This window comes from Osmerus mordax, chromosome 6 (genome assembly GCF_038355195.1).
Source record: "Osmerus mordax isolate fOsmMor3 chromosome 6, fOsmMor3.pri, whole genome shotgun sequence".
Taxonomy (NCBI): domain Eukaryota; kingdom Metazoa; phylum Chordata; class Actinopteri; order Osmeriformes; family Osmeridae; genus Osmerus; species Osmerus mordax.
In genome coordinates, this window is record NC_090055.1 from 17,808,450 (window position 1) to 17,835,416 (window position 26,967).

At 46.3% G+C, this 26,967-nt stretch overlaps 2 protein-coding genes across 5 annotated transcripts; one reads left to right on the forward strand and one right to left on the reverse strand.

Moving 5' to 3' along the window:
* igflr1 (IGF-like family receptor 1) lies at nucleotides 1-3,114 on the forward strand. Of its 4 annotated transcripts, none has more exons than XM_067238907.1 (7): nucleotides 1-304; nucleotides 501-684; nucleotides 975-1,014; nucleotides 1,670-1,811; nucleotides 1,960-2,052; nucleotides 2,133-2,249; nucleotides 2,508-3,114. In XM_067238907.1, the coding sequence occupies exons 1-7, from the start codon at nucleotides 205-207 to the stop codon at nucleotides 2,828-2,830; spliced, it is 999 nt and encodes a 332-aa protein (XP_067095008.1). In that variant the 5' UTR covers nucleotides 1-204; the 3' UTR covers nucleotides 2,831-3,114. The 4 variants fall into 4 exon arrangements, with proteins under 4 accessions (XP_067095008.1, XP_067095009.1, XP_067095010.1 ...); XM_067238908.1 differs by having other exon boundaries at nucleotides 1,670-1,775; XM_067238909.1 differs by lacking the exon at nucleotides 1,960-2,052.
* Nucleotides 3,115-3,245: 131 nt separating this feature from the next.
* kmt2bb (lysine (K)-specific methyltransferase 2Bb) lies at nucleotides 3,246-26,901 on the reverse strand. The gene is made up of 36 exons (XM_067238920.1): nucleotides 26,572-26,901; nucleotides 25,087-25,165; nucleotides 23,031-24,859; nucleotides 21,218-22,934; nucleotides 20,920-21,107; nucleotides 20,613-20,732; nucleotides 20,181-20,364; nucleotides 19,781-20,012; nucleotides 19,622-19,686; nucleotides 19,281-19,535; nucleotides 19,033-19,139; nucleotides 18,716-18,826; nucleotides 18,244-18,357; nucleotides 17,987-18,133; nucleotides 17,717-17,809; nucleotides 17,347-17,464; nucleotides 16,984-17,097; nucleotides 15,750-15,934; nucleotides 15,488-15,586; nucleotides 14,898-15,008; nucleotides 14,300-14,376; nucleotides 13,455-13,791; nucleotides 13,090-13,227; nucleotides 12,825-12,983; nucleotides 12,591-12,708; nucleotides 12,394-12,472; nucleotides 12,140-12,300; nucleotides 11,862-12,026; nucleotides 8,590-11,737; nucleotides 7,771-7,883; nucleotides 7,497-7,637; nucleotides 7,020-7,272; nucleotides 6,750-6,857; nucleotides 6,468-6,551; nucleotides 6,039-6,168; nucleotides 3,246-5,857 (listed from the first exon to the last, which is right to left on the reverse strand). The coding sequence occupies exons 1-36, from the start codon at nucleotides 26,899-26,901 to the stop codon at nucleotides 5,582-5,584; spliced, it is 11,685 nt and encodes a 3,894-aa protein (XP_067095021.1). The 3' UTR covers nucleotides 3,246-5,581.
* Nucleotides 26,902-26,967: the final 66 nt, after the last annotated feature.

The following is a 26,967-nucleotide window of genomic DNA, read 5'->3' on the forward strand; positions in this document are numbered from 1 at the left end:
CGTTCAATTTTCTGCACAGGTCCCTTCAGCGCTAATTTGAAATTGCGGATTAATTTAAAATAATTAAAAAGTTATCTTTGAGATTGTGGAATAAGCACAAGTAGACGAATGCACCCTTCCTCCTTTTTCTCCTCCTCTTCCGCTCCCCTTCGCTATACTTTTCGAATTGTTCTTTAGTCAAGACTAAAGGCTACATCATTCACGATGTACTCGAGGAGGTGCACATCCGACCGAAATTCTTATTGGGATAATGGACATAATGGACAGTGTATACAATGCAAATTAAAGTTTCCAATAAAAGCAGGTAAGAATGTCTTGAAATGTATTGGCCTATGTGATATACGGAATAAAGCCACTTTTACAGGAAACTGTAACCTCGAAAATAACTGTTTTTACAAGGGACGATTTAAAACTTGCCAGAGAGCTATTTTGTTGTTAAAAATTATATTTTGTATGGTCACATTTCTTATGTAGGCTAACCTAACAAACTTTCTGTCAAGGGTATGAGTTTTCTCCCAACTGCGGCTATGATGATGAGGGTGGCAGGCATGAAATAGCCCACCGTCCGTGTAACCCCAAAACATTCAACAACGGGAGTTTCGTTGAATGCCAGTCATGCACCATTTGTTCTGGGAAGACTATCCACGAATGCAACACTACAGTGGACGCGCAATGCTGTGAAGGGTGAGATGCGTTTCGAGCGCATCTTCGGCCGCGAGTAGGCTGGGCTATGATTTGTCTTCTTTGGTTTAGCTATTTGATCTGAGAACCATAGCGTCTGTCGGATTTAAAGAATAGCCTAACATATAGCCTACGGTTGCTCTGCAAATGTAACCATTTTTAAAGTCTGTTATTAATCTTACCTCACAGAAACTAATCTGAATGGTAGGTGGTTATATATTTGGCATAGTCCTACACTGATTATTTATGGCGGCTGTGTAGGACTTTATGTGAATTGTGTCAACATCTCTTAGGAAGGAGGATGGATGCGGTCTCGGATTTACAACAAAAAGGGTAAGGGGAGCACTAATCCGAAGAGAAGAGAATAGTATTCAATAGAAATACCATCTCTTTTTTTAGTTGGCTACTCAAACGTATGGGTGGAGCGGTGGGGTTGGCTTCTGGGGCTTGAGTACACGGCCAAGCCACCAAAAAGGTAGAAACACTTGAGGTGGCTTCGCCGCCTTGCGGCTTGGCCACCAATAAGATGCAAATGACTGGTAGAAAGTGCACAATGACTGGTAGATGACTTGTGCAATGTGCAATAAGGGATGGATGGACTTAATAAAAGTTAGAAATAAAAGTGTTAATGGCAGTGGGAGTCTTTTGCCTTGTTGTAGAGGCCAGCAGTCGAACTTTAGAAGAAATACATGACATACAAGTGCCTTCTCGATGGACTCTGAAGTGTCACAAGGAGGATTTGAGGAAGCTCCGCATAAATGTTTATCAAAAATCACCCTTTTCATCTAAACACCTTTTATTTATTTATTTATTTATTTATAGAAGGCACGGGATATCAGAATTTCTCTTCAGGGATGAGTAAAGTTCCATTTCCTGAAAAGGCTCAAATTGGCCAGTTTATGTGTTATAAAAAAGTATCGTTGACATAAGAAGTTATGTTCACTTTGACAAGAAGTACACTTGTTAATTCACTTTGTTTCACACACAGACAACCTTGGGTTCAACCTGGGCTTCAACTTTGGGTTCAACCTTGGGTTCAGCCTTGGGTTCAACCTTGGGTTCAATGACAAAACTCCCACGATCCACCAGTATTGGTATTGATGTACTTAAATCTGAACATTTTCTTGGTTGTAAGTCACAACATAACACCCATTTTAAGATTTCACATGATATGGAAAAATTGAAAGATTTCACGTGATATGGTTGTAGACTCAAGTTCACCCATAAAACTCTTCTCTGGGTTATGCTGATGTGTAATACTATGCTGTGTTTCTACAGGGATTACATGTACAACTGTCGTTGTAATTATTCTCCTATTATTAGTCGTCTTCTGGAAGAGAAAGCAAAAATACAGATACCTATGTTGCAAAGGTAATTCCATACAAAATAATGTAGTACAGGCTGAAATGAAACCATGTTTTCTTACTTTATTTTTTGTCTTTTCTGTACAGATAGTGAAGAGCAGCCAAACTGTACTCCAATCACTATTGAGGAGGTCCCCTTATACAATGGCCACTATACAAACCACCATGCAACCCAATCACAGGTGGAAAAACAAGATCCGCTGAGTATGTTCCACTGACAATCTAGTCACACATCTCACAGAAACACCGTTTGAGCCAGATGCACAGACAAAATGTTTGTGTTTCAGGGGCACTGGACAGGCAGTGTTTATGCTGAAGAGTGACTCAGTCACATTTTGAGTTAAAATGTTCCCACATTTTAAGGAAAACAACACTAGAACATGCTCAGTATACCAAGTATGTAGGCTACAGGATCATTTAACGGTGTTTGGCTGACACCTGAATTCTCGCGGTCCACTGCAGGTCTGGAGATCCAGTCTGCACCGTTACAGATAGTCCTGGAGAACCTGGATGTTCTGGAGGAGCTGGTGATCCTGCTGGACCCAGAGAGGGCAGGGGTGAAGAACACCACCCACCTGGCCTCCAGGTGCTCCTTCCCATCCACCTGGATCACCTACACCTACTCCCTGAGGGCGACCCGGAGCCCCCTGAAAGCAGTGCTGGAGGGGGTCACCACCAGAAATCCTGACTGGACCGTAGGACACCTGGCCCGGCTGCTGAAGGAGATGGACCGCAATGACGCAGTGGCAGTGCTCACCAAACTCTCCCTGGCTCAGGAAATGTAGGATTCATTTAGCCAACACTTTTATCCTAAGCTTTCAAATAATTTCCCTGCCGGTACAGCATGTTTTTTTATGAAAAATGTGTTGACTCATCCTACAGATCCTTCCTGCCACAGTATAACTTCATTGAATAATTTTATGTGAAACGTGTGTAACTTTAAAAAATCTGCTGTTACTTTTTTTATTACTTCAACGTGTATTATATTGTATACTTAAATGTAAAATCTGTTTTAACACAACACATTAATTCTCCCATTTTATGTTCATTAAAAAGCTTTGTAAGACCATGTTTGATTTGTTCAAACATCATAACATCTTTATTAAGCAAATAACATTATAAATAAAAAAAGTGCATAGAAAATTAAACAGGTTTAGAAATATGTATACAATTATTTACAAACTCAGGGTTTATTTGTACAAGGTAACAAAGACAAGTTCACACATATTTTCTCATTTTTATGTCTTTTACAGTTTTTATACTTTAAAATAACCCTACCATATAGAACATACAGCTTTCTGAACAAGTTCTGGGAGAGATGGTTGTGGTAACTTGACTTTGACTAGTGCTTTGCCTCCTTCATTGCACACACAGGACAGCTCTGCAGGGCATTTAAAACCAAGCCACGCATACTCTAGATCATCATCATCCTCTTTTTTGCATTAGTATTCCTTAACATCTGTCTAAGCAACTGAGGTAGAATCCTTGCAAGAAGTTTGGAGTGACTGCTCTGGTATTTTCAGTTAGATGATTGACACGCAATAATGTGAGCTCCATCCCTGTTATTGGTCATGCAGGAAGGCAGGATGTCAAGGCTATCCTTGACTTCCCAACTCCTTTCCAGAGGATTCCTTGAGGACATTTGCTCTTTGCTCTTGGAGCATCTACGGATAGAAGAGCATAGGCTTGGATGGGCAGGCCACACAGATTTCCCCTGTGAGTGATACAAAGGTATTCTCTCAATGAAAACATTACCAGAACGTAAAACATAAAATTGAAATAAAATTTAAAAAGACCTGCTTTAGAACGTCTCTTGTAAAGGCTGAAATGCAATATATAACTGTCCCCAAACGAACGTTCAAGTAAAAGAGCAAAGAAAAAATGGGAAAATAATGTCAAATGTAAAAAAAAACCCCAACAAAAACACGCCACCGAGCATCCTTATCTTGGCTAGACTATGCTTAGGCGGCCTGAACCACAACCACCACGGTAGCTATGTGTTGGAAACTACCAACCAGCAGAGTTGCAGGTCGACAAGACCATGCAAAATGGGTGTAAACGGAACATGAAAAGAGAAAGATTCGACAAGACCACCACCACTTTTTACAAAGCACAAAAAAATGTTTAGTTCACCAGTCCAAACTCAGAAACACGAATAAATACAACTATTCTAGAGCTCAAGCAATCTCTTATAGTCATCGATGTGTACAACAGTGTGTTGATTATATTTTCCTGACTGACTGGCAGCACGTTGTACAACAGCAATCTAAAACGTTATATAAAAGGTGCCAAGAGCATTCTCTCCATCTGAGTACTAGAGGCAGTCGTCTGTCTAGCCATCCTACAGAGCAATGTACAGCACTGGGCTACCGTTGGGCTTTAGTCTCAGGTGCACTAAATAGCTCTCAGTCTGTTGTTTGTGTATTCTGGTCAATGGAGTTAAATGCACACACTCTCAGTGATGATGCTTTACAGTGCTCTACCCCTAAAGACTGCAGGGGTCATTTGAGAGAATGCAGAGTATTGAATTTGGATTTTGTTAGAACACTAAAGATGTGCAAGTGTAGCATAGCCAAGACGTAATATTATTGCAAAAGATAATCAGCATTTGCCATGATGGTAATAAAAATATATATATTTATATACACGCATATATATATATATTTCAAAATAAAAAAAGACAGATTTACAGCTAAACTCTGAACTCTTGGCTTGGTTAGTGTTTGCTACATACACTGTACAATGAAGGTGTAATTATGATGTGGAATAAAGACATGATTTGTCTTCGAATATGACATGGCTGGTTTTAACCGTCAACCTGGATATACATTTCTCTTTTAGTGAGATAGGGAAACCACTGCTGCAGAAACATGATTTGTGATTCACAGGCCAAGCGTTCAGGGCCTTAGAGACTCAACTGTCACATCTTAGCACCATGGTTTGCTGATTACAAAAACAATATATAACCAAAGAAAGAACATATCTACAATGGGAAGTGTGATGTATTATCCCAAATAAATAATGAATAACTCTGATATAGTTGAGAAAGTGAAATATGGCAGAGGTATTGAATAATCTAGTAAAGGAAAATGGAGCCAACATTATTGTGGTGAAACCAACAGACATCCCAGAAATAATATACATTACATAACGATCTCCAAGCCTAGCAGGTTATTCCTTTGATGTAAAAAAAAAAAAAAAGAAAAAAAAAAAAGCACGACCACAAGCAGATGCATCCTGTTTGAGGAAACACTCCCACTATATAGGTAGCAAGCAAGCTAATCTTGCTGACTTGCTGCAGTGGACTCAAAGCCCACATGAACCGAGAACAAACAGGACTTATTTAACTGGTCTTCTTATCTTTCCCCATCTGTTCTTGACTTTGTCTCCCCCGGATTCATCAATAGTGGCTCAACCTACATCCCCTGCCCAGTCCAACCCATCAGGAGCCCATCCTCTCCCACCTCCCAATCCAGCAAAGCCTTAATTTAAGGCTCCGCCAGTAATCTGGGTCCCCCCTGTTCTCCTCTCTTCCTCTAGTTAAGGAATCGGCGACATCTCCGAGCTCCGCAGTTACAGTTCAGCTTGCTGCTGGCGTCCTCGATGGGGAACTTGTAGTCGTACGTGAGCTCCTCGCCCCGGTAGATCTTCCTCAGCGCGAAGATGACGATGTGCTTCTGGCCCTCCACGTTGATGACCCGGGAGTAGCAGTTGGGCTCGCACGAGTGGTTGATGAACCGCGCCGCGTTGCCGTGCATGGTGGCGTCCACCACATCGAAGTCGTCGATACGGAACATGTAGCAGCCGATGCCCTGATAAAAAAGAATTAAATTGTTTGACTTCATTAAAAACTCAAAAAAGGTCTCCCGCGATTGAAATACGAGCTTTGAATAAGGTCACACTTATCAGATGGATGCAAATCGACCAGGCGACGTAGTTAGGGCCGTCAAATGTGCAACGTGCAAGTTCCCTGCCTCTCGCTGGACACCTCACCTTGCCGTCGTAGTACTTCTCTCTCTTGTCAGTGAGAACGGAGCGAATGACGATGCCAGCATACTCGATAACCATCTCCCCTGCATCGATGTTCCTCTTGCAGAACAGACCTCTGCCGTGGATAGCCGACCTAAGGGGAAGACGGAAGAGGTGAGGTCATCTGGTATCTGCAATGTACTAAACATCCACGTTTGCAGTTATACAAAACACATGTGGAAACTTCATGCTGGACTCATTTTCTTGTGGGGAGATCATAGAATAATCACAAGGCAATTCAGCTGTGTCATTCTGCCGTGTGACTGGAATAACATGGAAATCAGGATGTTATTTTTTATGACAGATGGGGGAAGGCTTTTCTTGTTTCTGGTCATTATGAATATCCTCTCTAACAATGGGATTTTATCCAGCGACACTGGCGAGAGTTCGGACCTGTACACGCCCACAGCCTCTTTAGAAGTCCTCTCCAAATGTCTGAAGCGCATGGCCATCGGTAGCTCCAGACTGGTGGCACGTCTGCAGGACAACAAGGACAGAGTGTGACAGGGCCGTGTGAGCAAGTGACACCCAGTCCCAGTATGATGCACAGAGCAGTGGTCCAAGCTAGTCCCAGTTTAAAATGAGACATTGTGTTACTTGTGACCGTGATTGTAACAGTATAAAATGCAGAAAATAAGGTGCGACGTCTGTGGAACAGGGAGAAAGAGGTGGGACCTGGTGGACTTGAGAGGAACTTCATCCTCCTCTTCGTCGTACGGTCCGATGTCGGGCAGCTGTCTGTGCTGAGACGCCAGGAAGTTGAACATGTCAAAGGTGGATTTTCTGCAAAAAGAAACGACAAGATGTAACGGTTATTTATAGACGGTCATTAGTTACTGGGAGGTAGAAATAATATTTTTTCCGCTGGGGTAAAACCCCACGCTAGGTAGGGAAAACACCAGAGTTGAACTGAAATCGTAGACATGGTTGGTGAGCCCCACTGACCTGAGGTAGAGCTCGGAGCGGGCACAGCCGCTGGGGTTGACAGGCAGGTCCTCCTCCTGGGTGATCTGCTTGTGGAAGCGGAAGGTGTGGCGCAGGCAGCGCCGGGCCCCCTGGAGCTGTTCCACCAGGAAGACCACAGCATCGTGGACCAGTCCCAGCATACGGCCCCCGCTCATCCCGGAGAAAGACAGCTGTCTCAGCTTGGCCTGTGCCCGCGCCTCCTGGACCCCATCCATCACCGCCTTCCATGCCACTGTGTGTGTGTGTGTGTAGGGAGGGGGTGGATACAGGAGGAGGATGGGGATGGGAGAATTTCCAAACAATAACAAAGTGTGAGTTTCAGGGCGGAGAAGAGTGGGAAGGGACTAAAACATGACAAGCAATCAAGTCATCTTTCGTTTGAAATTCAAAGGATTCCTTAAACAGTATTTCACAGTTCCCACTCATTTGCTTATCTCTTCCTTCCCTAACCCTCACCCTCTATGCTGTCCGCTTCCACATTGAAGCCATCATCACTGGTGATCTGGAAGAGCAGGTGGGGCTGGTCCCTGGAGTTAGGGTTAGGGCAATCTTCCTCGTCCGAGGGCGGCAAGTCATCATCTGAGCATGAAACAGCACCTGACAGGAAGCACACAGACGACAGATGGAACTCTCTACTTCACTCCCACACACAACTGGGTGTGTTTCCTTCCTGAATAACTGTTATTACCATTCAGATTCCAAATAATTAAGGAGAGTGGTGTCAAAATACCTGAGTATTTGTTCCAATCGGTCAGGGCATTCCGACCCACTGCATCCCATGTCTGTGGTTTTCCAGGTTCACTCCCACCTCGAGATAGGGAGAGGCGGTCCCAAAGCCCAGGCCTGTAAGATGTAGCAAAAAGCCATTAATCCAATTATTATTTTAATCATTAAAATGACTGACAGACTGGGAAGATCTATAAAGTATGTGACATGACGATGAGGAGGAAGTTAATACTGTGGTTTGTACACTGTTATCCATCACAATCTGGTTGGCCTACACAGGAAACTTGACGTTCTATTCAGGAAATTCTATAGAACACTCGATTGCAACTGCAAAGATGAGTTATGACGCAACTGCAAAGATAAGAAACATGACACCTTGTGCCTTACAGTGTTTCCCCCAAATTAGAAATACATTTGTGGCGGTGGGGGTGGGCGGGTGCAAAATAAGCCTCAATTTTCCTAGACCTTTAGTTACGGTAGTAATGCTGAAGGCTCACTGATATAGCTGTCTGTCTTACTAGACGGCGTATGTATGCATCGTTGCTAACGTGTGCTGACGTTGTGACTGTGTGTGTGTCTGGGCGTGAGTGACAGAGAGACGGAGGGAGAGCAGGGAAAGGAAATGCAGCTGAACGAATACGCTACGTGTTTTAGCCTAAATAGTGTACACATTTTTTTTTTTACAAAACGCAATATGTGGCGGCCGGTGTTGATTCTGTGGCGCACCGCCACAAATTAGTCTATGTGTGGGAAACACTGCTTTACTTGTAATGTGGTGAGGCAAGTCACCTCCGTCAGGTAATATTATATTTCAATAGCTCACCTAGAGCTTTCAGAGTCGCTGAGGTGCTCTTCTTTCAGCTTATCCAAATCCAATATTCCTTTCACTGTTGGGGCTTTGATGCGAACCCCTCCCGCTCGGCTAGACATGGCAAAGCTTGCCTTCTGAAGCTCCTCCTGTCCACTGGAGGGCTCTGGCTCCAGAAAGTCAGTCTTCGACTTTTTAGTGACGATGCGGTCTGAGAGGCAGGACACCCTCTTCATGCGAACATGGGAGCGAGGGCGTGGTTTTGGAGCTGGTGATGAGGCTGAGGGCTCAGGTTCAACAAAAAGGCCAGTGGGGAGGATAGAGGAAGGGCTCAGTATTCGAGGCCCACTGCGTTTGGGGGTGTAGTTGCTGGCCATGGCCTGGTTGATGATGGCTTGGGCACTCTCAGCCGGAGTCATGGGAGAATCCAGCTCTGGGGCCTTGGTCAACTTCGATCTCTTGAAAGTCGACTGTTCCTTCTTTTTCCTTGGTTTCTTAATCCCGGGTACAGAGCCATCTGCGGACGGTTTTGCGCTTTTCCTCGCCTTCTTGACCTTCGTTGGTGCCCCCGCTCCATTGCTGTTGTGGCTGAGAAGCTGAGTGATGGTGGCTGGACTCTGAACCACTGGGGTTACCATCCGAGAGAGATTGGTGTTCAAGGGTGCCCCTGGAGATGGGGTGGCCATGGTACCAGCTGCTGCCAGTGTGGCTGAAAGGGCATTGCTTTGGAGGAGACTGGCTATCTGCGTGACACAGTTGTAGGAGGGTGAGCTAGTAGTGGGCAGCTGGAAAGTGTTGCTTTCTGGGTTCTTCACAAAGATCTGACCAAGGCGGTTCACCAGCAAAACGTGAGGTGTGGGGTCAACATTGGGACCCCCTACCTCCTTCACAGTCAGGATGGCATGGCCAGGAAGAGCCTGGGGGAGCATGGGCTGTTGGGGCTCCATAGCTGGTCTGGGGGTGGAAAAGTTGATGGAGATGGTGTGTCCTGTGGAGGCTTCCTTTTGCAAAGACGAGGAACTGTAGCCATTGATCATGACTGGGGCCAATGGGGTCTGAAGCGAAGAGATCATGGGCTGACACAAGGTGGACAAGCCGTCAGAGAAGGAGGATATGGAGGGAGAGGTTGTTACAATGGTGATCCCTGTGGATGCAAGGGGCTGGGATTGAGCAGAGAACATAGGCACTGAGACGGATCCGTAAGATCCCACGGGGAGATTGGTGCTGGAAGTCGCAGACAACAGTGGATCGGACTGAGGAGCATTCAAGGGCATCGGTATAATGCCTCCACCTTGAATGGGTTTCGTTGCATCTGACAATTTGGTGCAAAAGCTGTCCATGGACGGCAGGACTCTGGAGCCTTGGATGGGTGTCACAGTCTGCAGGGAAAGGTTAGCGAGAGGTGCATGGGTGAAGCCAGACAAAGAGGACACCGAGGAACTCATCTGCAAGTGATCGGCAGGGGCTTGACTGGGGTTAGGGAAATCTGTGGACATCAAAGACGAAGGCTGAAGGAGATCCAACAGAGATCCCTGACTACTGTTCACTGGTTCCGTCAATGAGGGGTCTGCTAAGTGGTTCATGAAGATGGCAGATCCATCAGTGGGCGAGACAAAATGGCCACTGTCCGAATCTAAAAAGGGGTGTTTGGGGACTTGATGAGCCTCCTGCTGGGTATCCACTGGAGTGCCCTCCTGAACGGGGACCAACTCAGTAAAACAGGCACTGGGGGAAGGAGGATCACACTTTTCCAAGACAAGAGGTGCTCCGGACGGCAAGTCTAAACTGGCATCCTGGAATAAATCCTCTGGGTAGGTAGTCAGAGGCCGTTTGGTGCTGACAAACTCAGACAGAGCTCCATGAAGGGGCACAGTTAGCACTGTTTCCAGTGGACACATCTGTGCTTTCACAGGGGGGCCATATTTCTGCCGTTCTTGTGGAGCTGTGGGATCGTTCAACTGCAGGGAAATTGGAAACACTCCATCAGTGGCTTCAGAAGGATCCTGGGACAAACTGTGAGGGGTAGGTTGAGCGGAGGAGACGGCAGCTCCGGATGAGGACAACGTGTCAAGGGATGGAGCATCCGAGGCAGGACTTCCAGAGTCTGCACTCAACCCATTCCTTGTCGTTTCTAATCCAGGTGGCAAGTCTCGACTTTGGGCAGGATTCGGAGCTTGACTAGCATTCTTCAACTTCTTAGCCCCATCAGTGGTGGTCAGGCTGGCATCGCTCTCTGTCCCATCGTCTACACCGTCCAACTGGGGGATGTGCCTGGAAGAGGGGGAAGTGGGGGCCTGGGCTTGGTCCCTGGGGACAGGACGAGAGACTACCGTGCGGGAGAAGTCAAAGTAGTGCTCCATGTCTTCGTCAGAGGAACTGTTATCCCAGCCCTGCCTGGCCGCAGCTGCTGCCCGTGGAAGGGACGCGACACGCGTTTTCCTCCTGCGTACATCTAGCGCCCGGCCCCAGAACTCCTCCTGGTTTTCATCTCCCTCAACCACTATCTGGCCTCCACAGTTCATGGCCACTCCCTCGTTTAATAACGTCTCCTCTATCTCCAGCTCTGTCTTCATCTCAGACCCCATGGCAATTTCTGAGTGCTCATGGAACGGAGGGTAGGAGAATTCTCCTTTCTGCTGGCCTGCTGAGTCTCTAAGAGGAGAAGTACCATTTGCTGCAGAAACATCCTCAGGTTCTGGGGAAGCAAGGAAGTTGTGAGGTACCTCCACCGAGTCTGCTTGACTCAGGTCAAAGGTCAGCCGGGGCCGCGGGGAGTGCTGAGGGGTTGGGGAGAGGGACAGGCTGGAGGAAGGGAAGTTGCCCACACCTTCTTGCCATGGGGACTGGGGAAACAGTCCTGAGGTAGAGTGGCTCATCATATTCCCTGGGCATCGGCCAGAGGAAGCAACACGACCTCCGACAGGGCGGGCTGAAGGAGAGGTCAGCAGGTTGTCAGTAGCACCGAGGGGGAACAGTGGTGAGGTGGGCTGGGACTTCCCAGCGCGGTGGGGGATTGGTCCGGCGGGTGAGCCCAGGGGAAGGGGGGGGACATGGCTGCGGGGGCCGATGGATTGGGTGTGGGAGTGGGGGCTGTGGCGCCGCGGTCTGCGAGTTTCCTCCAAATCACTTATAGTTAGTATGTGGTGGGGTTTGGACTTGGCAGCTAAAGAAGAAGAAAAAAAAAAGCAGGATATAAAAATTGTTAACTTAGATTGACGTAAATCAGGTTTCTGCAAAAACTATCATTATTACAGATTACAAGAAGTCAAGGCTGTTAAAGCAAAAACCTGGGGAGGGTAAAGGCCGGAACATTCCCCCAGCTGGCCTTCTTGGCTGGGGATGGCTGGGGATCTTTGGCCTTGCCCCTTGTTCTGGTTTAGAGAAGAGTGCTGAGTTGCTGGGCGTTGAGACTTGTTGGGACTGGGAAATGTTAATCTCCTGGGTGTCATATTCTGAAAAATGTATTTAGAAAATTGGTGTATGAAACATCAGCCATCATAATGTTTTTGTAAGGTTTAAAAGCATGGAGAAAGTGCCATTACACATTTTACAGCAGAAAACGGACCTGACTGAGGACAGGGGCTGTGGGCAATGGTACGATTTTCTCCCTGGTCAGGCATTTCCTCCACAGGTTTCTCAGGGACCGGCGGTCGGACCTCCCTAACAGTGCAAGTGTACTTGCAGCGCCGCTGTGGGTTAACTGTGCTCCAGTACCAGCGTGAACACCTGGGAGAGAAGATGTTATCAAACGGAACTGGTCAATTTACGCCTCCAGTGATAAGGTATACACCTTATGGAAACATTACTTCTGACACTTACTGGTAGCCAACAGGGAAAAGTTTTCCATGGCTAGCAGACAGCTCTGTCAACAAACCCAGGTTTTCAATCTGTAGAGAGCCTGGAAGCAGGAAAAAATTGCATTTCGAAGAAGAAACTAAACAAAATCTGCAACAATTTATGTTTCAGTAACACAGCAAGTTATTATCTCAAGACGAGTAGGTAGGTAAGACACTAACCAATCATCAAGTTGATGGAATCTGGCTCAAGTCCAGTCAGGAACTTCCTGCGGAGACTGATTCCCTCAAAGTCCACATACACCCTGCGGTTCACTTCAAAGGCTTGACCAGAGATCATCTAGTGGGAGTGACAAAAACATTGGCACCCATCAGCTTACAAACATTATAATAAATCATAATAAAAAAATAAATTAAAAAACACACTTTGAAAGCTAAAATTATCTTGGTGTGTACCTTGCCACTGATGAGGTTTCTGTGTTTGTAGCAGTAGACTTTCTTGTCATCCTGGAACACACAGTGACGGGAGCGAGCGCACATGAAGTGGTAGTTGCTCTGACAAGATGTGAGGCAGCAGCCCACGGTGGCACCCGTCTGATTACAGCGCTCACATCGCTGAAAGGGAACCACACACACCACAGGGGGAGTCAGTGGAAATCCGACGGGCTGGAACCCGACTGCGCGGCTGACCAGACCAAAGGAACAAGTTACTGTGACTGACCATGAATCGTCCCCTCGCCACGGCACTGTGAACGTGCAGAAGAGAGCCGTTGTCCTCCTCAAACACCTCAGCTGACCACATGGAGCAGTTGACATGGGCCCACTCGTTCTGGCCCAAGTACAGCAGCCTGCCTGCCTCCTGAGTAACAGAGACAGGGGAGAAGCCAAGTCATATCTGAGGTTCCAAGTTAGTCAAACAGCAACTATCTTGTTCACCATGACACCGTTTACTGGGAAATGTTTGGGATGAAGAAGGGATGACCATTGATTTAGTCATCGATGAGTAAATCTGTTCAAACAAGCTGTTCCAGAACTGAGCACCAGTTACTGGAAAGCTGTGCTTTTCTATGTTGACTTAATACTTACATTGGGCTTAGCGTCTCCATACTTTTGACACAGGGAGCATTGTCTTTCGTCGTCCTTGGACCAACCAGTGTCAAGGTCAGCCTTGGAGAGCCGTCCCCTTTTCCCTTTGAATTTGAGCCTGAAAGCCTTGCTGGTTCTGTAGTGGCTTCTGCTGGCTGAGTCGCTGGTCAGAGGGCTGGTGAGAAGAGGATCGACTTCCTGCTTGACCTCCAAGGGGCACGCGTTGTCCCCTTGGAGGGTCCCCAAGGGGGGCCGGGATCTCTGCTCCTCCTTCTTGCAGCACTGAGCATAGACGTGCTCTTTGGCGGGGGGCTCAACAGCATGGGGAAGCATCCCACTGGGGAAGTCAGGCACAGAGAGAGTGAAGGAATAGGGGGGAAACAGGAAATGTTTTCAAACATTCTGCATGTTAAAAGATGGTTAATTGCACGCGTAGTCAATTGCCAGCAACATACAGAAAAGGAGGAAAAAACGTTTTCAACTCAATGACCTTAAAAAGAGAGAAGAGAGAGGAAAGAAAAACAAGCACAAATTTGCAATGGCTGTGACCACATATGCAAAATTGTGAGCCAACTGAGCTATAGAGCTGCTCGCCGCCAAACCAAATGTAGCAAGCATTTCATGTCATTTTAGGCAGAACAAGAAAGGACATTCTTGTTTTGACTGGCACTGGTACATCAAATTCAGGAAACCAGGCCAAAATGCAGGCCAAAATTTGACTAAACAACTTCAATTGAATCTATTAAAATCATTGAACTTAAACAAAGTAAACATTGAATCCATTCATTGTGAAACTCCAAGCCTGACACACACATTTAACCATGTGAAATAAAGTTATTACTCACCTGGGAAGGTCTTTGGTACGTGGGTCCCACACTTTGGGATCCTGACTGTTAAACCAGTTGAACACCTCTTCCAGTAGCTGAAAGTAGAGATCAAGGTAGAGATGGAGTAAAACGTTCCCAAATTCCCACAGATTTCATTGTGTTTTTGTCCATGCTTAGAGTCAGAAGCACAAAAACAATTGTTCTCTCCCACAACGCAAAACAACCACACACCATTTGGAACCAGACAAACAATACAGATCCGACATGATGACATACTATAATATAATTGTAGGAGTGAAGATATTTGGTTAATGTGTCGGAATTATCCTCTGGGGTGTTCTGGACTTCATTAGGAACATGTGTGGTGGCGTGGCTGTAGTGGTGCTAACAGCTAAAGCTGTGTAGCACGGCTAGTAATCCGAAGGTTGCCAGTTCGATTCCCGGTCATGCCAACTGACGGTGTGTCCTTGGGCAAGGCACTTCACCCTACTTGCCTCGGGGGAATGTCCCTGTACTTACTGTAAGTCGCTCTGGATAAGAGCGTCTGCTAAATGACTAAATGTAAATGTTTAATCTATCAGAAAGGCCCATTAGCCGTTGGTAGTAGGTGGTTTACTTTTAAGTAGTATGAGCGGGCCAGGGCTGTGGGCCTCTCCTCCTCTGGCATCCCCTCCTCCAGCTCCAGCCTCTTCCTCACCACCTGGACCACGTCCTCGTGAAAAGATTTCTAAAAGATAACCAGAAGAGGACAGAAGATAAACAGAAACAGGAACAAGATGAGTGTCTTCTGTTTCAAAGCAATGTGGTGAGTATGTGTTTGTAAAAAAATGCTTTAAAATGAAAAAGAAATTCCACCACCACTCTCAACTAAACCAATACATTTGCTAACAGACACTACATTTGAAGTAGTACAGTAGACTAGCATAGCTACAGTTTGTAAGCAATAAACTTATTTACAAGGCATGAACCTTGCTTGTTTGGTAGAATCAGAATGTGGTGCCCATTTTAAACTACTTTGTTTTGAAGCAGGGTTTATATATAATGAGTCAGCATGCTAATGCAGCTGGTTGTGTTACTGCGGTGGTATAAGGATTTTCGGAATTGTTTATCCTAAGTGCGTAAGTGCGTAGAAGATGGTAAACAGTATTCTACAGTTCTGTGGACACTGTCTCGACTATTAGTCACGCAGGTTTTGTGGACACTAACCAGGGTGGTGTAGAGGCCTCGGTCAAACTTCTTGCCCACAGCCCGGAGGTCACAAGCTGGTCCCTCCACTCTACAGTCAGGGTCCATGAGGGTCTCACACTGAGGGTCAGGGAAACACAGTGAGGAGGGAGAAGCACATCTCAACAGAACAAAGTACTAAAGAGGCCAGCCTTCAAGGCTTCCCAGAAACTACAAACAATGTCTCTGCAGAACATGCCAATCCAAACGGGAAGTTGAGGTCCCACAAAACAGCGTGTTCTACCTGAGAGCAGGTGACCAGGTGCTGAGTGAGGGTGGAGGAGAGGAGGCAGGCCAGGACCTTCTCCACCCCAGCCCTGAGCTCAATGTAGAGAAGCTCTCTCCAGGCGCTGGGCTGGGATTGGCTGCACGGCCGACAGGAGTACACCACACTCTCTGGTAGGCTGGACAGGATCTCGTACAGGTCATCTGATGTAAAAGAGAAGTGGAGAAATGCTTCAGAGGAGGAATGCACGCATCTCTAGGTGCGTTCGACATCGACTGCGGCTGCATGAAACGACCGGCAAGAGTTGCCGCTTGCAGTCGGGGAGGAGTTAAAAACGGCTCTGTGAAGTCAGACATTCCAGCTTCTCGTGGTTTGCTGCGTTGACGTCAGTCATGGCTGATCAAGCGCTGTTTGCTTACTTTATCGTTGACGAACTGCATGGTTTGTATTGGGCTACGTTAAACTCTTTCTCCAATCTGCAGATTGATAATACAACCAGAACTCAATGAAACTTCCGTTAGTAAAGAGGCGGCCTAAACCCTTTCTTCAACAATAGTAGGCTATCACAGTCTGTCAATAAAGGCAAATATTGAATGAAATTGTACTGTTTGGTCCGGATTTGAGCATTGGCGAAACTAAAGGTGTCAGATTAAATACAAAACACGCGTCAAAGTTGTCGTGTGTGAGTCTGGCCAATCATGAAATATCTGTGTCGTCATTAGAACCCGTGCAGTTGCTCTTGAGATAATGCGCTTGATTTCACAGCCGGAAGATCTCGAATCGGTACTTTGATGGCTACGTCACAGTGACCTAGCCTCCGCGCCGTCTCAAGTCGGACAAAAAGTCTAACCAGAATTCACTGCTTCAAGTCAGCCGCCTGCGGCGCTGCATGAAGTCGAACACACCTTCTGATTTACCGCAGACAGGAATATTTCACTGTTTAGAAACCCCCATGACTCAGCAAAGGTCATCTCTTTCCGTGAAGGCTACAAACTCACTTTGTCAAGTGAGTTTTGGCAATTGCTGTCACTTATTCATTACCTTATAAGACTTATTAAAGCCCTGTTTAAAGTCTGACCATACACCGATATGATGCATCTGTAGAACATTTTTGTTTCACTTCCTTTTTAGTTTTGAAGGCCCCTCAAAGAAATATTCATCAATCTGTCAGTCACTTCCTTTCTTTGTCAACAGGGTTGGTGTGGAAACTACCACGGTTAATGGTAAACTCCTACCCAAACACCGTCATTACCTGTGAGGTCCTCGCACTTAGCATGGACCCAGTGGTTACACGAGCCACATTGCATCATCTGGCTGTCGTAGTCATTGTCTTCATAGCATTTGAAGCAGATCGGACAGTAGTTTCCTTGACAGAGGAAGCAAGTTGGAGACAGGAAGAGAGAGAGAGAGAGAGAGAGAGAGAGAGAGAGAGAGAGAGAGAGAGAGAGAGAGAGAGAGAGAGAGAGAGAGAGAGAGAGAGAGAGAGAGAGAGAGAGAGAGAGAGAGACAACGTAGGCGTTTGAGTCGGAGATAAACTTGTTTGTCATCTCGAGTAGGGGAACAGGCAGTCTGGATCAGAGAAGAGAGAAAGCATCCCGGTGGGGTTTCCTCTTACCCTGTTCATGGAGCCGTGTGCAGTCTGAACACAGTCCTTTATCGTGGTCCCATTCTGTGTCCCAAGTCTTCCCTGGAGTCACCCCACAGCTTTTGCATCTGATGCACGTCATGCACACCTGTAAACATGACCAAGAGGAACACAGAAACATCAGCCGACCAAGTCATACAGAGCATGGCCACCATGCTACAAAACGAGCAGGAGACGTTTGTTTGTTTTTAAGTGTTTTGTTTTTGTTTTTTTACATTTCTCTGCTCTGACAGTGTGAGATAAACAGGAAAGGCAGGAGTGGGAGAGAGGGGGAGAGGGAGGGAGGGGGGAGAGAGAGCAAATTGGGTTAAGGGAGTCTTTCTGCGGAGGACGGACTTACCCAGGCCTTGCGCTTTTTGTTCACTTTAGGGTAGTTCGGCCCCAGACACGCAGGGTGATAGGAATTCTGACATCTTTCACACTCCAACAGAGGCTGATGGGAACCAGAGTGAAAAGGCAGTGAGCAATCACAGGTCTCCAACAACAGAGTTCACATCCGTTTCACCAAACTATCTTCTCCCTGGCTGGTTGCCAAATACCCATCTCAAGCAGACCGTGTTCAAAAACAAGCAAAACAAGCAAACGGCTACATGGCCGAGCAGCGTCCTACCTTCGACTGCTTGTTTTTCTTGCCGCACACGTGGCAAAACCTGCAGCGGCGACAGCACCAGTTCTCCTTGTGCTCCTCGGAGGGGCGGTCGGCCGGCTCCAGGCAAAACCGGTGGAAGGGTTCACAGCACACTTGGCAATACAGCATCTGCAAAGAAGAAAAGCACTTTGAATTGCCACCGCACGCCTACCACTCCACGGTGAAAACAGCTGCATCTAATTGCATGTCTCTGAATGGGCACGCAGGAGGCGCTTCACCTCGTGTTGCCCCTTGCTGGCACACAGCAGGCAGACGTGGGGAGGCATGAGGGGCACAGATGTCAGGATACTCAGGCCTCCCATTGTCCACACATTTTCCAGTGTACAATCCTCCTGCAAAAGGAAACAACACAAACATACATCAGCTCTGTAATCGTACTTGGCTTCCTCTGAAGGCTTGAGGCCACAGACAGCACACACAAGCAGCCTTTGTTGACAATGAGTAAAGGATAAAGGGCAAATATCTGCGGGGAGTCGACAAATGAAACTAGGCAACACTGACCTCAAGTGGTCACTCTCAGAAACACGGAATCTGAACAAAACCAGGCAGTGCAAAAGACTGATTTGACTGAACCAACAATCATTTAATGAGTTTGAGTGTAGATCATTCTGAATATAGTTATAAGCATAGAGTTATTCCCAGAATTAAGTCTATGACTACAACTGTGATTAGCAAGAGAGGTAACCCCACCTTGAAATCGACTCGGATCTTGTGCGACGGTTCAGACGGTTCTCGGTCCCTCTGATCAAATCCATTGGCAAGGGCAGCCAGGACGCTGGGAGGAGTCTGCTCCAAAGGATTCTGGGAAATACACATGGTATCAAAAACAGCCTGACTATCGACCAGCCACACACACACAAACACCATCCCGACTCCTTCTGCATTGGCTGTGGCAACGTCACTGTGCCCACCTGAGGTGCCAGTTTGACTGAACAGTGTCAATAAGAGGATCAAACAGGAGAGGATGGAGAGGAGAGGGACAGTGAGCCGTCGATGGGATCACTCACCTTCTCAGCTTTGCGTCGTCCTGGCGGGACTCTGTGGGACCCAGACCTGCGGTGCCTCACTCCCTCGTCTGAAATGTCGCCCAAGAATCCATCCAGGGAGACAAAGTCTTTGAATTTTTTGAGGAGAGGGGGGTAGAACATTGATTTGTTAATGCCAATTTTGTCAATGTCAAAAAGAAAATATCAATTTCATTCTCTCCTTAGCTATATTTGAACTATGGTTTTGAGAAGGAGCTCTTTAAACCTACCTTGACTGAAACGTGGGCCGAGGCCCCTCCTTCTGCCAGGAGAGGTGGAGTTAGACACGGCCCTGACTTCCAGGTCCGAGTCGTAGTCGAGCAGGTCGAAGTACGAGCGCGGCTTCACACAGCGCTTGGGCTGCTTCCTAACGGACGAACTCTGGCCGTCTCCATGGAGACCCGACAGGGACCCCTCAATCCCGTCCCCTTCCTCGTTACTGGAGTGACCCCCACTGGCAGACAGCCGTCTGCGCTTAGAAGGGCCTGAGAGGAGAGGGGCAGCTGTTTTTTGTCTTGTTCGTGCGCTTTAGTTGATGACGAGGATAAACAGGAAGGAACGGGTGTCCTACCTTTGGGAAACTTTCCACTCAGACGGCGAGCCTTTCTCTCCTCAATCTGATCGCATCGTTTGAAGCTTAGGCGAGAGAAAAATTATTTAGGTTTGTTTTAAGGAACATCAATCACTGTTTCCTGAAAAAGTGGATCAGACAAACAAGTCAAAAACTTACACACAACACTGCCGTTTGGTATTTGGACCACCAAATTTAGGTTTGTCGAGGCAGTTCATGCACTTGCCACAGTCGTCCTCATGGTTACAGCCCTTGCACACTCCACATCTCCGAGAGCGATAGCCAAATGGACCAAGGCCCTTCCGTTTGGCAAAACCAGAAGATTTTCTGACCTTGGTGACCTTATGGTCTGAGAGGAGAGGGCTATCTCGCCCAGAAGGAGACCCAACTCCTAACAATGAAAAGGAAAGCAGTTATTAGAATGTATAAGGCACAGATTCAATTATCTTTGCATTGTCATGTACTGAATATACTGCTGTTCAAATTCATTTTGTATATGCAGATTTTTTTCAAGACAGTATAAGGATTTGTACAGGTAATCAGCTGTCACTGAATCTACCTTGGGTGGGAGAGGGGGATATGCCGGTTCTCTCATGCAGGGGTAGAGCACTGAGTCTGGGGATGTCGTCAGACACCACAGCCCTGGGTTGGCCCAGCACTACCGCTGCTGCTCGACACACGTGCTTAATACGCGGCCCTCCCGCTCTGCGGAACTCCTGACAGAGAGGAGAGACATGCTGGGGCTGTAACAAATATTCAAAAACACACACAAAAACAACATACATGGATGAGTAGAGTAGGTGAATCCACACTGATCAAATACTGACTGCACAACAGAAACATATTAGAAAGCGAGACGGGATTACAAATACAACAATTTAAACCTCGCATTTTATTCTTGAGCAGATGCATGTATTCAAAGCGACGTAACAAAGAGTGATATCACCAAGGAATGAAGATACGTCTGAGATTAACATGAATGTTCCTTTACCTGTGAAAGGGGGGGCTCGTTCTTGTCTGGCCCTGCAGGCTCATGCTGCCCTTTCTGTTTCCTCCTGCATCTCTTTGCTGTGGCATCTCTGGATGCAGCACCAGCAGGGCCTGACAATAGCTGAGGGGGAAAAACAGGTCCAGGTATTTACATTATTTAAAACCTGACTCTTCTCATGAGATACATCTTAAAGGTTTACATAGGTTTTACAAGTTAAAATCCTATATAAATGTACATAAATATTGCATATTCTAATGCATCTTACTTTATAACATAACATTCTGATTGACATTCTTTAATAAATTACCCCGGAAGATTTGAGCTGCTTCTGCTGGTCGATTTTGATGAGCTGAACCTTGGCTTTCTTGAGGAGGTTGAACATCCTCTTGTTGGCACCCGTGAGCCGAACTCTTTGTGAGGCTCCTTTCTCCTCGGACACAAGGTCACTGTCAGCAGCCCCATACAGCTCCCGCCCTGGCTCCCGCATCTCTACTTCTGACACGCGAGAGACAGACATGTCACCGTTTAGGAGGACACTTGCAACGCTGAAACCACCAAGTGCATCCATGGTAACTTACGGTGAAAACACGAGGTACTCCGCTTACCTGTTTTTATCCCCTCGCCCCTCGTCACATCCTCCTGTTCTCCGTACTGAAACGTCAAAAACTTGGAGTTTAATGTCCTGACGCACACCGACACTTTTCGCACGACTCCGGGGGAATCAAGGTCTTCTATCTTCAGTTTGGATTTGCCCTTGACTGTGCTCGTGTGTCGTTGTCTGAGACTGATGCTCTTGACTTCATCATCCAGGCCTTCTGCTATGTCAATGGAAGATGACAGAGTATTGCAGACGCCATCCCCCTTCTTCCCTTTCCTTTTGGGAAGTCCCGGATGTAACTTTTTCAGCTTCTTGTAAATCTTGAGATGTGCAGTTTGCTTGCTGAACTTGTAGGGACGTTTCTTTTTCTGAACAGTTGGAGGATCTGTTGCTGAGTCGGAGGGTACTTGGAATTCTTTGGATAAAAGGATATTTTCATACTCGTTCTCAATAGTTTTGTCCAGTGTATATACCTCTTCACCAGACTCGCCCGGCACATGCCACTTGAAACTGGGATTCCGCAAAAGTGATTTCCTCTTTCCAGATTGCTTTTCTAAGGACAAGCTGTCAGTCAGATCCGTGGTTTCCTCTAGTTCCTGAGTTGAGAACAAATCCAGGTCTAACTGAGCCTCAGTCAGAAAGTCTTCCTCATCAACGGGGAGGTCAGGGGTCAGCTCACTCCCTGTGGCATCATCTCTTCTCCTTCCTGGCCGTGGGTGCAGGCCAAACAGGTGACCTTTCTTAGGAGAGTTTCGACGAGGCAAAACAGACATACCAGCATCATCCATAAACCTCTGTGGAGTCTTGATCACCCGTGATGACCGGGCACTCACAACCGGCATGATGAAGTGTTTGATGTTCTTGAGGAACTTTGATTTCCCAGGCTGGGAATCCAGGATATCACACTGCTGTTCATCAATTGATGTGTCTTCTGCTTCCTGTTTCAAAGCCTGCTGGGCAAGGTCAATTTCAAGGGCTTTGCTAGCCCTCTTTCGTTGCTTTTTTGATCCAAGGAATTGAAGACTTGAAGCAGAAATCTGCTTCCTTTTATACTTCGTTTTAAGGATTCCAATCAGTTTGGAGTTAGGAGTAGGTGTGGAAGCAGTCACTGGAGTGGGGATATCATCCATCTTTTCAACGCTTTTAGACACATCACTAGTCAAGTCAGTTTGATCACTCTTTCTTTCTCTAGGCTTCTGCCTCTGTTGCCTCTGTCCAATTAGGCTTCTCCTCCGCTTTTTGCCATGTTGGAATGGTCGTTTGTGAAGGTGTGATTTAGTCTGTTCTATTGTAGGGTGCTCTGACACATTTCCAATCTCTCTTTGCTGGGTGTCAGACTCTACTTTGACCACTGGCTGACTGTCGTTAGAAGTCAATGCTTCAGATGGCGCCAATTCGGGCTCCAGTGTTTTAGTGGGTTCAGGTGAAACTGCGCCCTTCTTCCTTGGAACAGGCCTCTTCCTTGTTGAAAGGCTTGTTCGTCTCCTTCTGGGTTTGGAGGCCACAGGCAATTGGGTGGGTTCTTCTGTCTGCCATTCTGCTTCATTGGCAAGGCTGTGTGAAGCATCCTCAGCAGGCATCTGTGAAGGGTGTTCAGGAGCCACCTGGGCAGAATCGTCTGTTGCTACCTGTGGAGAATCTTCTTTAGCCTCCTCTGGAGAATCCTCTTTAGCCACCTGTGGAAGGTCACCTTTAGCCACCTGTGGAAGGTCACCTTTAGCCACCTGTGGAAGGTCACCTTTAGCCACCTGTGGAAGGTCACCTTTAGCCACCTGTGGAAGGTCACCTTTAGCCACCTGTGGAAGGTCACCTTTAGCCACCTGTGGAAGGTCATCTTTAGCCACCTGTGGAAGGTCATCTTTAGCCACCTGTGGAAGGTCATCTTTAGCCACCTGTGGCGAGTCCTCCTGAGGGGAATCATCAACAGGTATGTGCGAAGGATCTTCAGAATTTGGACTTGATTTTATTTTGCGTTTATGTGTTGTCCATGGTTTATGACTACCACGCTTCTTCCGTGGGGTAGCCAAGTTTGATTTTCTCTTCCCTGCTTTCTCCTCTGGGGAATTGGCCATGACTTTGGGGTCCGGAGAAGGTACCGTCTCTTCCAGAATTTCACTTATTTCTTTTGTGACTTCTTCTTTGTCATCAGGCAGAGAACTAGCTTTCTGAATCAAGAATGATGGCTTTGAGCTTTTACGTTTACCGGGAGAGGAGACCTTTTTTATCTGAAGAGGTGGCACAACTTTCACAATGGCTTCCCCGGAATCAGTTTGCATGGCCTCCGGTGGATGTGGCAGGGTTAATTGTTCCACTTCTCTCTGAGGAGACGACTTATTTTCAAGTGACAACATCTCCTCCTTCTGTTTTTTGGAAGACTTTGCATCACTATGTGTTGGGTCAATCTTTTCAGAAATAGCGATGGTAGTGGCTTCTATCTTTTCCTTGTCCTTTGGGTACTTGACACTGGAGTCGGATAGAGAGGCTTTCACACCTTCAGTGGTACGCTCCTGGCCTTCTGTTACTGTGACAGTAGTTCCAGAATCCTGCACTTTAGTGCTTTTTCCCTTCACTAACGTAAGCGTCCACACAAACTTGCTCCGTTTCTTTCGGGAAGAGCTCTTTTTCAGAGAATCATTCAATTTGGGGTTTTTGACTCGTATCAGTTTCAAACCTGGGATTCTCATATCTTTATCTTTAAAAGGCAGGCCATCGCTGCAATCGAGAGCTGACTTTTCAGGCTCCGTGGTTAACTGAACATGGACGTCTGCCACACTCAGATTTTTACGCAGCCTCTTACTTTCTTTCTGCTTGCCCTTTCTGAGCGTTGGGTTAGCCTCTTCTATTCTTGACACTTCTAGCAGTGACTCAGCCAGACGTACTTTGTTACTACTCTGTTTATCTGGTTTCATTGCCGTGTCTCTCTCCGCTTCAGAAAGGGTATGACTAGTCCGTCTTCTCCGTCTGATAACCAGTTTATTGACTTCAGTGCTTTCATCTGTGATACTTACTTTCTGCTTCGATTTCTTGACATTTGTTTTTGGCTCTGTATTTCCACTGTCCAGTGCAATATCACTTCTGCGTGATGATCTTTTACCCTCAGTGTTTTGGTCGTCGACCTCAACTTTGGTTCTGTTTTGAACACTGGGTTCTGCCATCTTGGAGGCAGATCGTCCACGTCGCCTTGCTGGTGTAGCTCCCCCTCCCTCGTCTTCAGTACCATTCAGATGTTGTCCTTCATCTGCCTGCATTTCTGTCTTTAATTTGACATTTGCAGTGGCTATCTGGTCCCCCATGATATCTTTTTCTTTTGACTGAAATTGAAATCCTTTAATTTTCAGCTTCTGATGCGCAACCTTTTCTTTCTTGACTGTCTTTTTGGCCACCAATTTTATAGTAATCCTTGGAGTTGTTGAGCATGGCCCATTTTTTGAAGAACGCTTCACCTTGGCTGCAGTTGAGAGCTTGGTTTTCGAATACTTTTTACCATCTTTAGCTAGTTCTGCATCAAGAGAAGGTAAACTGTGGATGTCCTTTGAGGATTCTAAATCATCTTCTTGAGGAGCTGCTGATGCATCGCCTCTATCTTCAGAGGGAGCTGCAGTAAGAGGCTTCTCACAAGTTTGTTTTGCTTTCCCACTTACAAGATCACCTATGAAGGCAAATATAAAAGGCATGAAATACAGAAATAAATTACAATAACAATGGAACTTGTTCACATTCACTGAACTTAAAGGGACATGATAAGCAGTAAACATGGGAAATCTTTCGATTAATTAGTAATAATAAAGCCATTACAACAAATTTGCAGAACATGTGTGCTTTAGCAAATCAATGATGAGGGAATGAATGGGAATGTGTGATGCTGATCAAACTTACCTTTAGCAGGATTGTGCCTTGACCGTAGAGGTCCTTTGTAGCCTGTTCTCTCAGTTTCAAATCCTTTGAAGTCATCCCCCTGAAATACACATATTCAAATAAGAACAGACTACATACAGGTTGATAAATAATGGAATAGAAAATTAAAATAATGTATTTCATAGATTACATAATTTTACATGGAACGGTGGGTGCCTGGTTATTCATGTTAGGTGTTTATGCTAGGATAGATTAAATCACTAAACAGATGACCATACTCAGGGTGTAATAATTATATTCAGAGCAGATCAATATATTTTAAAATGTGATCATCTTATCAACTCGCGAGCTGTAAACGTGGGATACCTCAAGGTGCATTACTAACCATTGGATTGTAGGCCAACATATGGGCTCAAACCCATCTTTAACATGATCTCTTAAGGTAAAACCCTGCTATTCATCATTTTCTGGATAGTTTTACTATGAAACAACAAGCAGTGTGCTCTATAACTCGATTCCTTCAGCAGAATCTATAAATATTTAGTCGTGGTGGGAACTGGTGGTAGTAAGGAATATATGTTCTGCTACCGTACTGCCACTCAGTGTGACTGCGCCAAAAGCGACCGCAGAAAGCAATCAACGAAATTACATTATTTACTCAATAACACCTGTCTGCGTACTTTAGTTTACTTGTCTAAAACACAAAAAGATCGTGGTCGATAGGTATTAAACTAGTTGCACTTCCATCAGTCATGAAACTGTAGTAGCTAACCTAGACAGCTAGCTAGACTAGCTAGCTAGCTTTCTAACGTTCAGCAAGGTACAGTAGCCCCTCCCCCGTTAGCTGGACTACCACAAGGCTAGTAGTTGGTAGCTAGCGACTGCTAAAATCTTACAATTAGCTCCAGAGCAGAATAACTGCTGGCAAGTAAATATATCAGTCAACGGTGTATGAAGATGATCATCTGATAGCAAATCAAATCGTGGAAAGGATGGTGTAAAGCAAAAGCTACCCTAACCACCGTCACTGGAGCTCACACACAAGTAGTTCACGTTAGGTAGCTGGCTAGCTGACTAGCTTGCTTTCCCCTTTGTTAGTTAGCTAGCGAGTATCGAACGACTCTGGCTATTCACTGGAAATAAAAAGAACACTTTGAATGTTGACAATTATGTTTAGGAGGCAGACGTCGTCCGAATAGTTATCTGGATGCAAAGCATGCATGTTTAAAGTAGTCTGCAACTGAGAAATAGTGTCCATAAAGATAAAGTATATATATTGTAATCGTTAAAAGTTATTATGCATGTGTACTGCAGCGGTACAGAGACCTGTCTCTTCCCAGCAATTAGACGTATCCTGACCTCTCTGTAAGCAATGTTGACACTTCTTCCGATGCTTGCTAATGTTAGCTACTAACGTTTCTACTTCTAGCTAGCTAAACGTTCTCGTAACACTCATTCACATATGGTTACTTAAAAGGTTGTGAAAAAAAGAAAAAAAATACTAACTCCGGGAGAGATTTGGGATCTCACCTCTTCACTCCCACTTGAGCTGTATCCAGCCTGACCAAGGCTCTTGTGGTTCGCCTCTATCCCAAGTAAGCGCAAATGAGACTGGTCCTCGTTTAACGACAGTACCAGGCTAGTGGGCCGTGGGCCTCCGTTGGTCGCATCATCAGCATCTGCCCCTGAGCGTCCCAGCTGCCAGCGCTTCTCAGAGCGCAAACGGCTACGAGACGACCATGGCCGACCGGGGAAGCGACCACGGGGCGCAGCAGTACCACCTTGGCCTCCTGTGGCAGCCGCGGTTGCTGATCCGCATCCCGCTGCCGCCATCATAGCTTCACAACAACAACCGATAGCAACTTGGGGATAGACAAGAGGGAAGGCGCGAGTTAGGGAGGG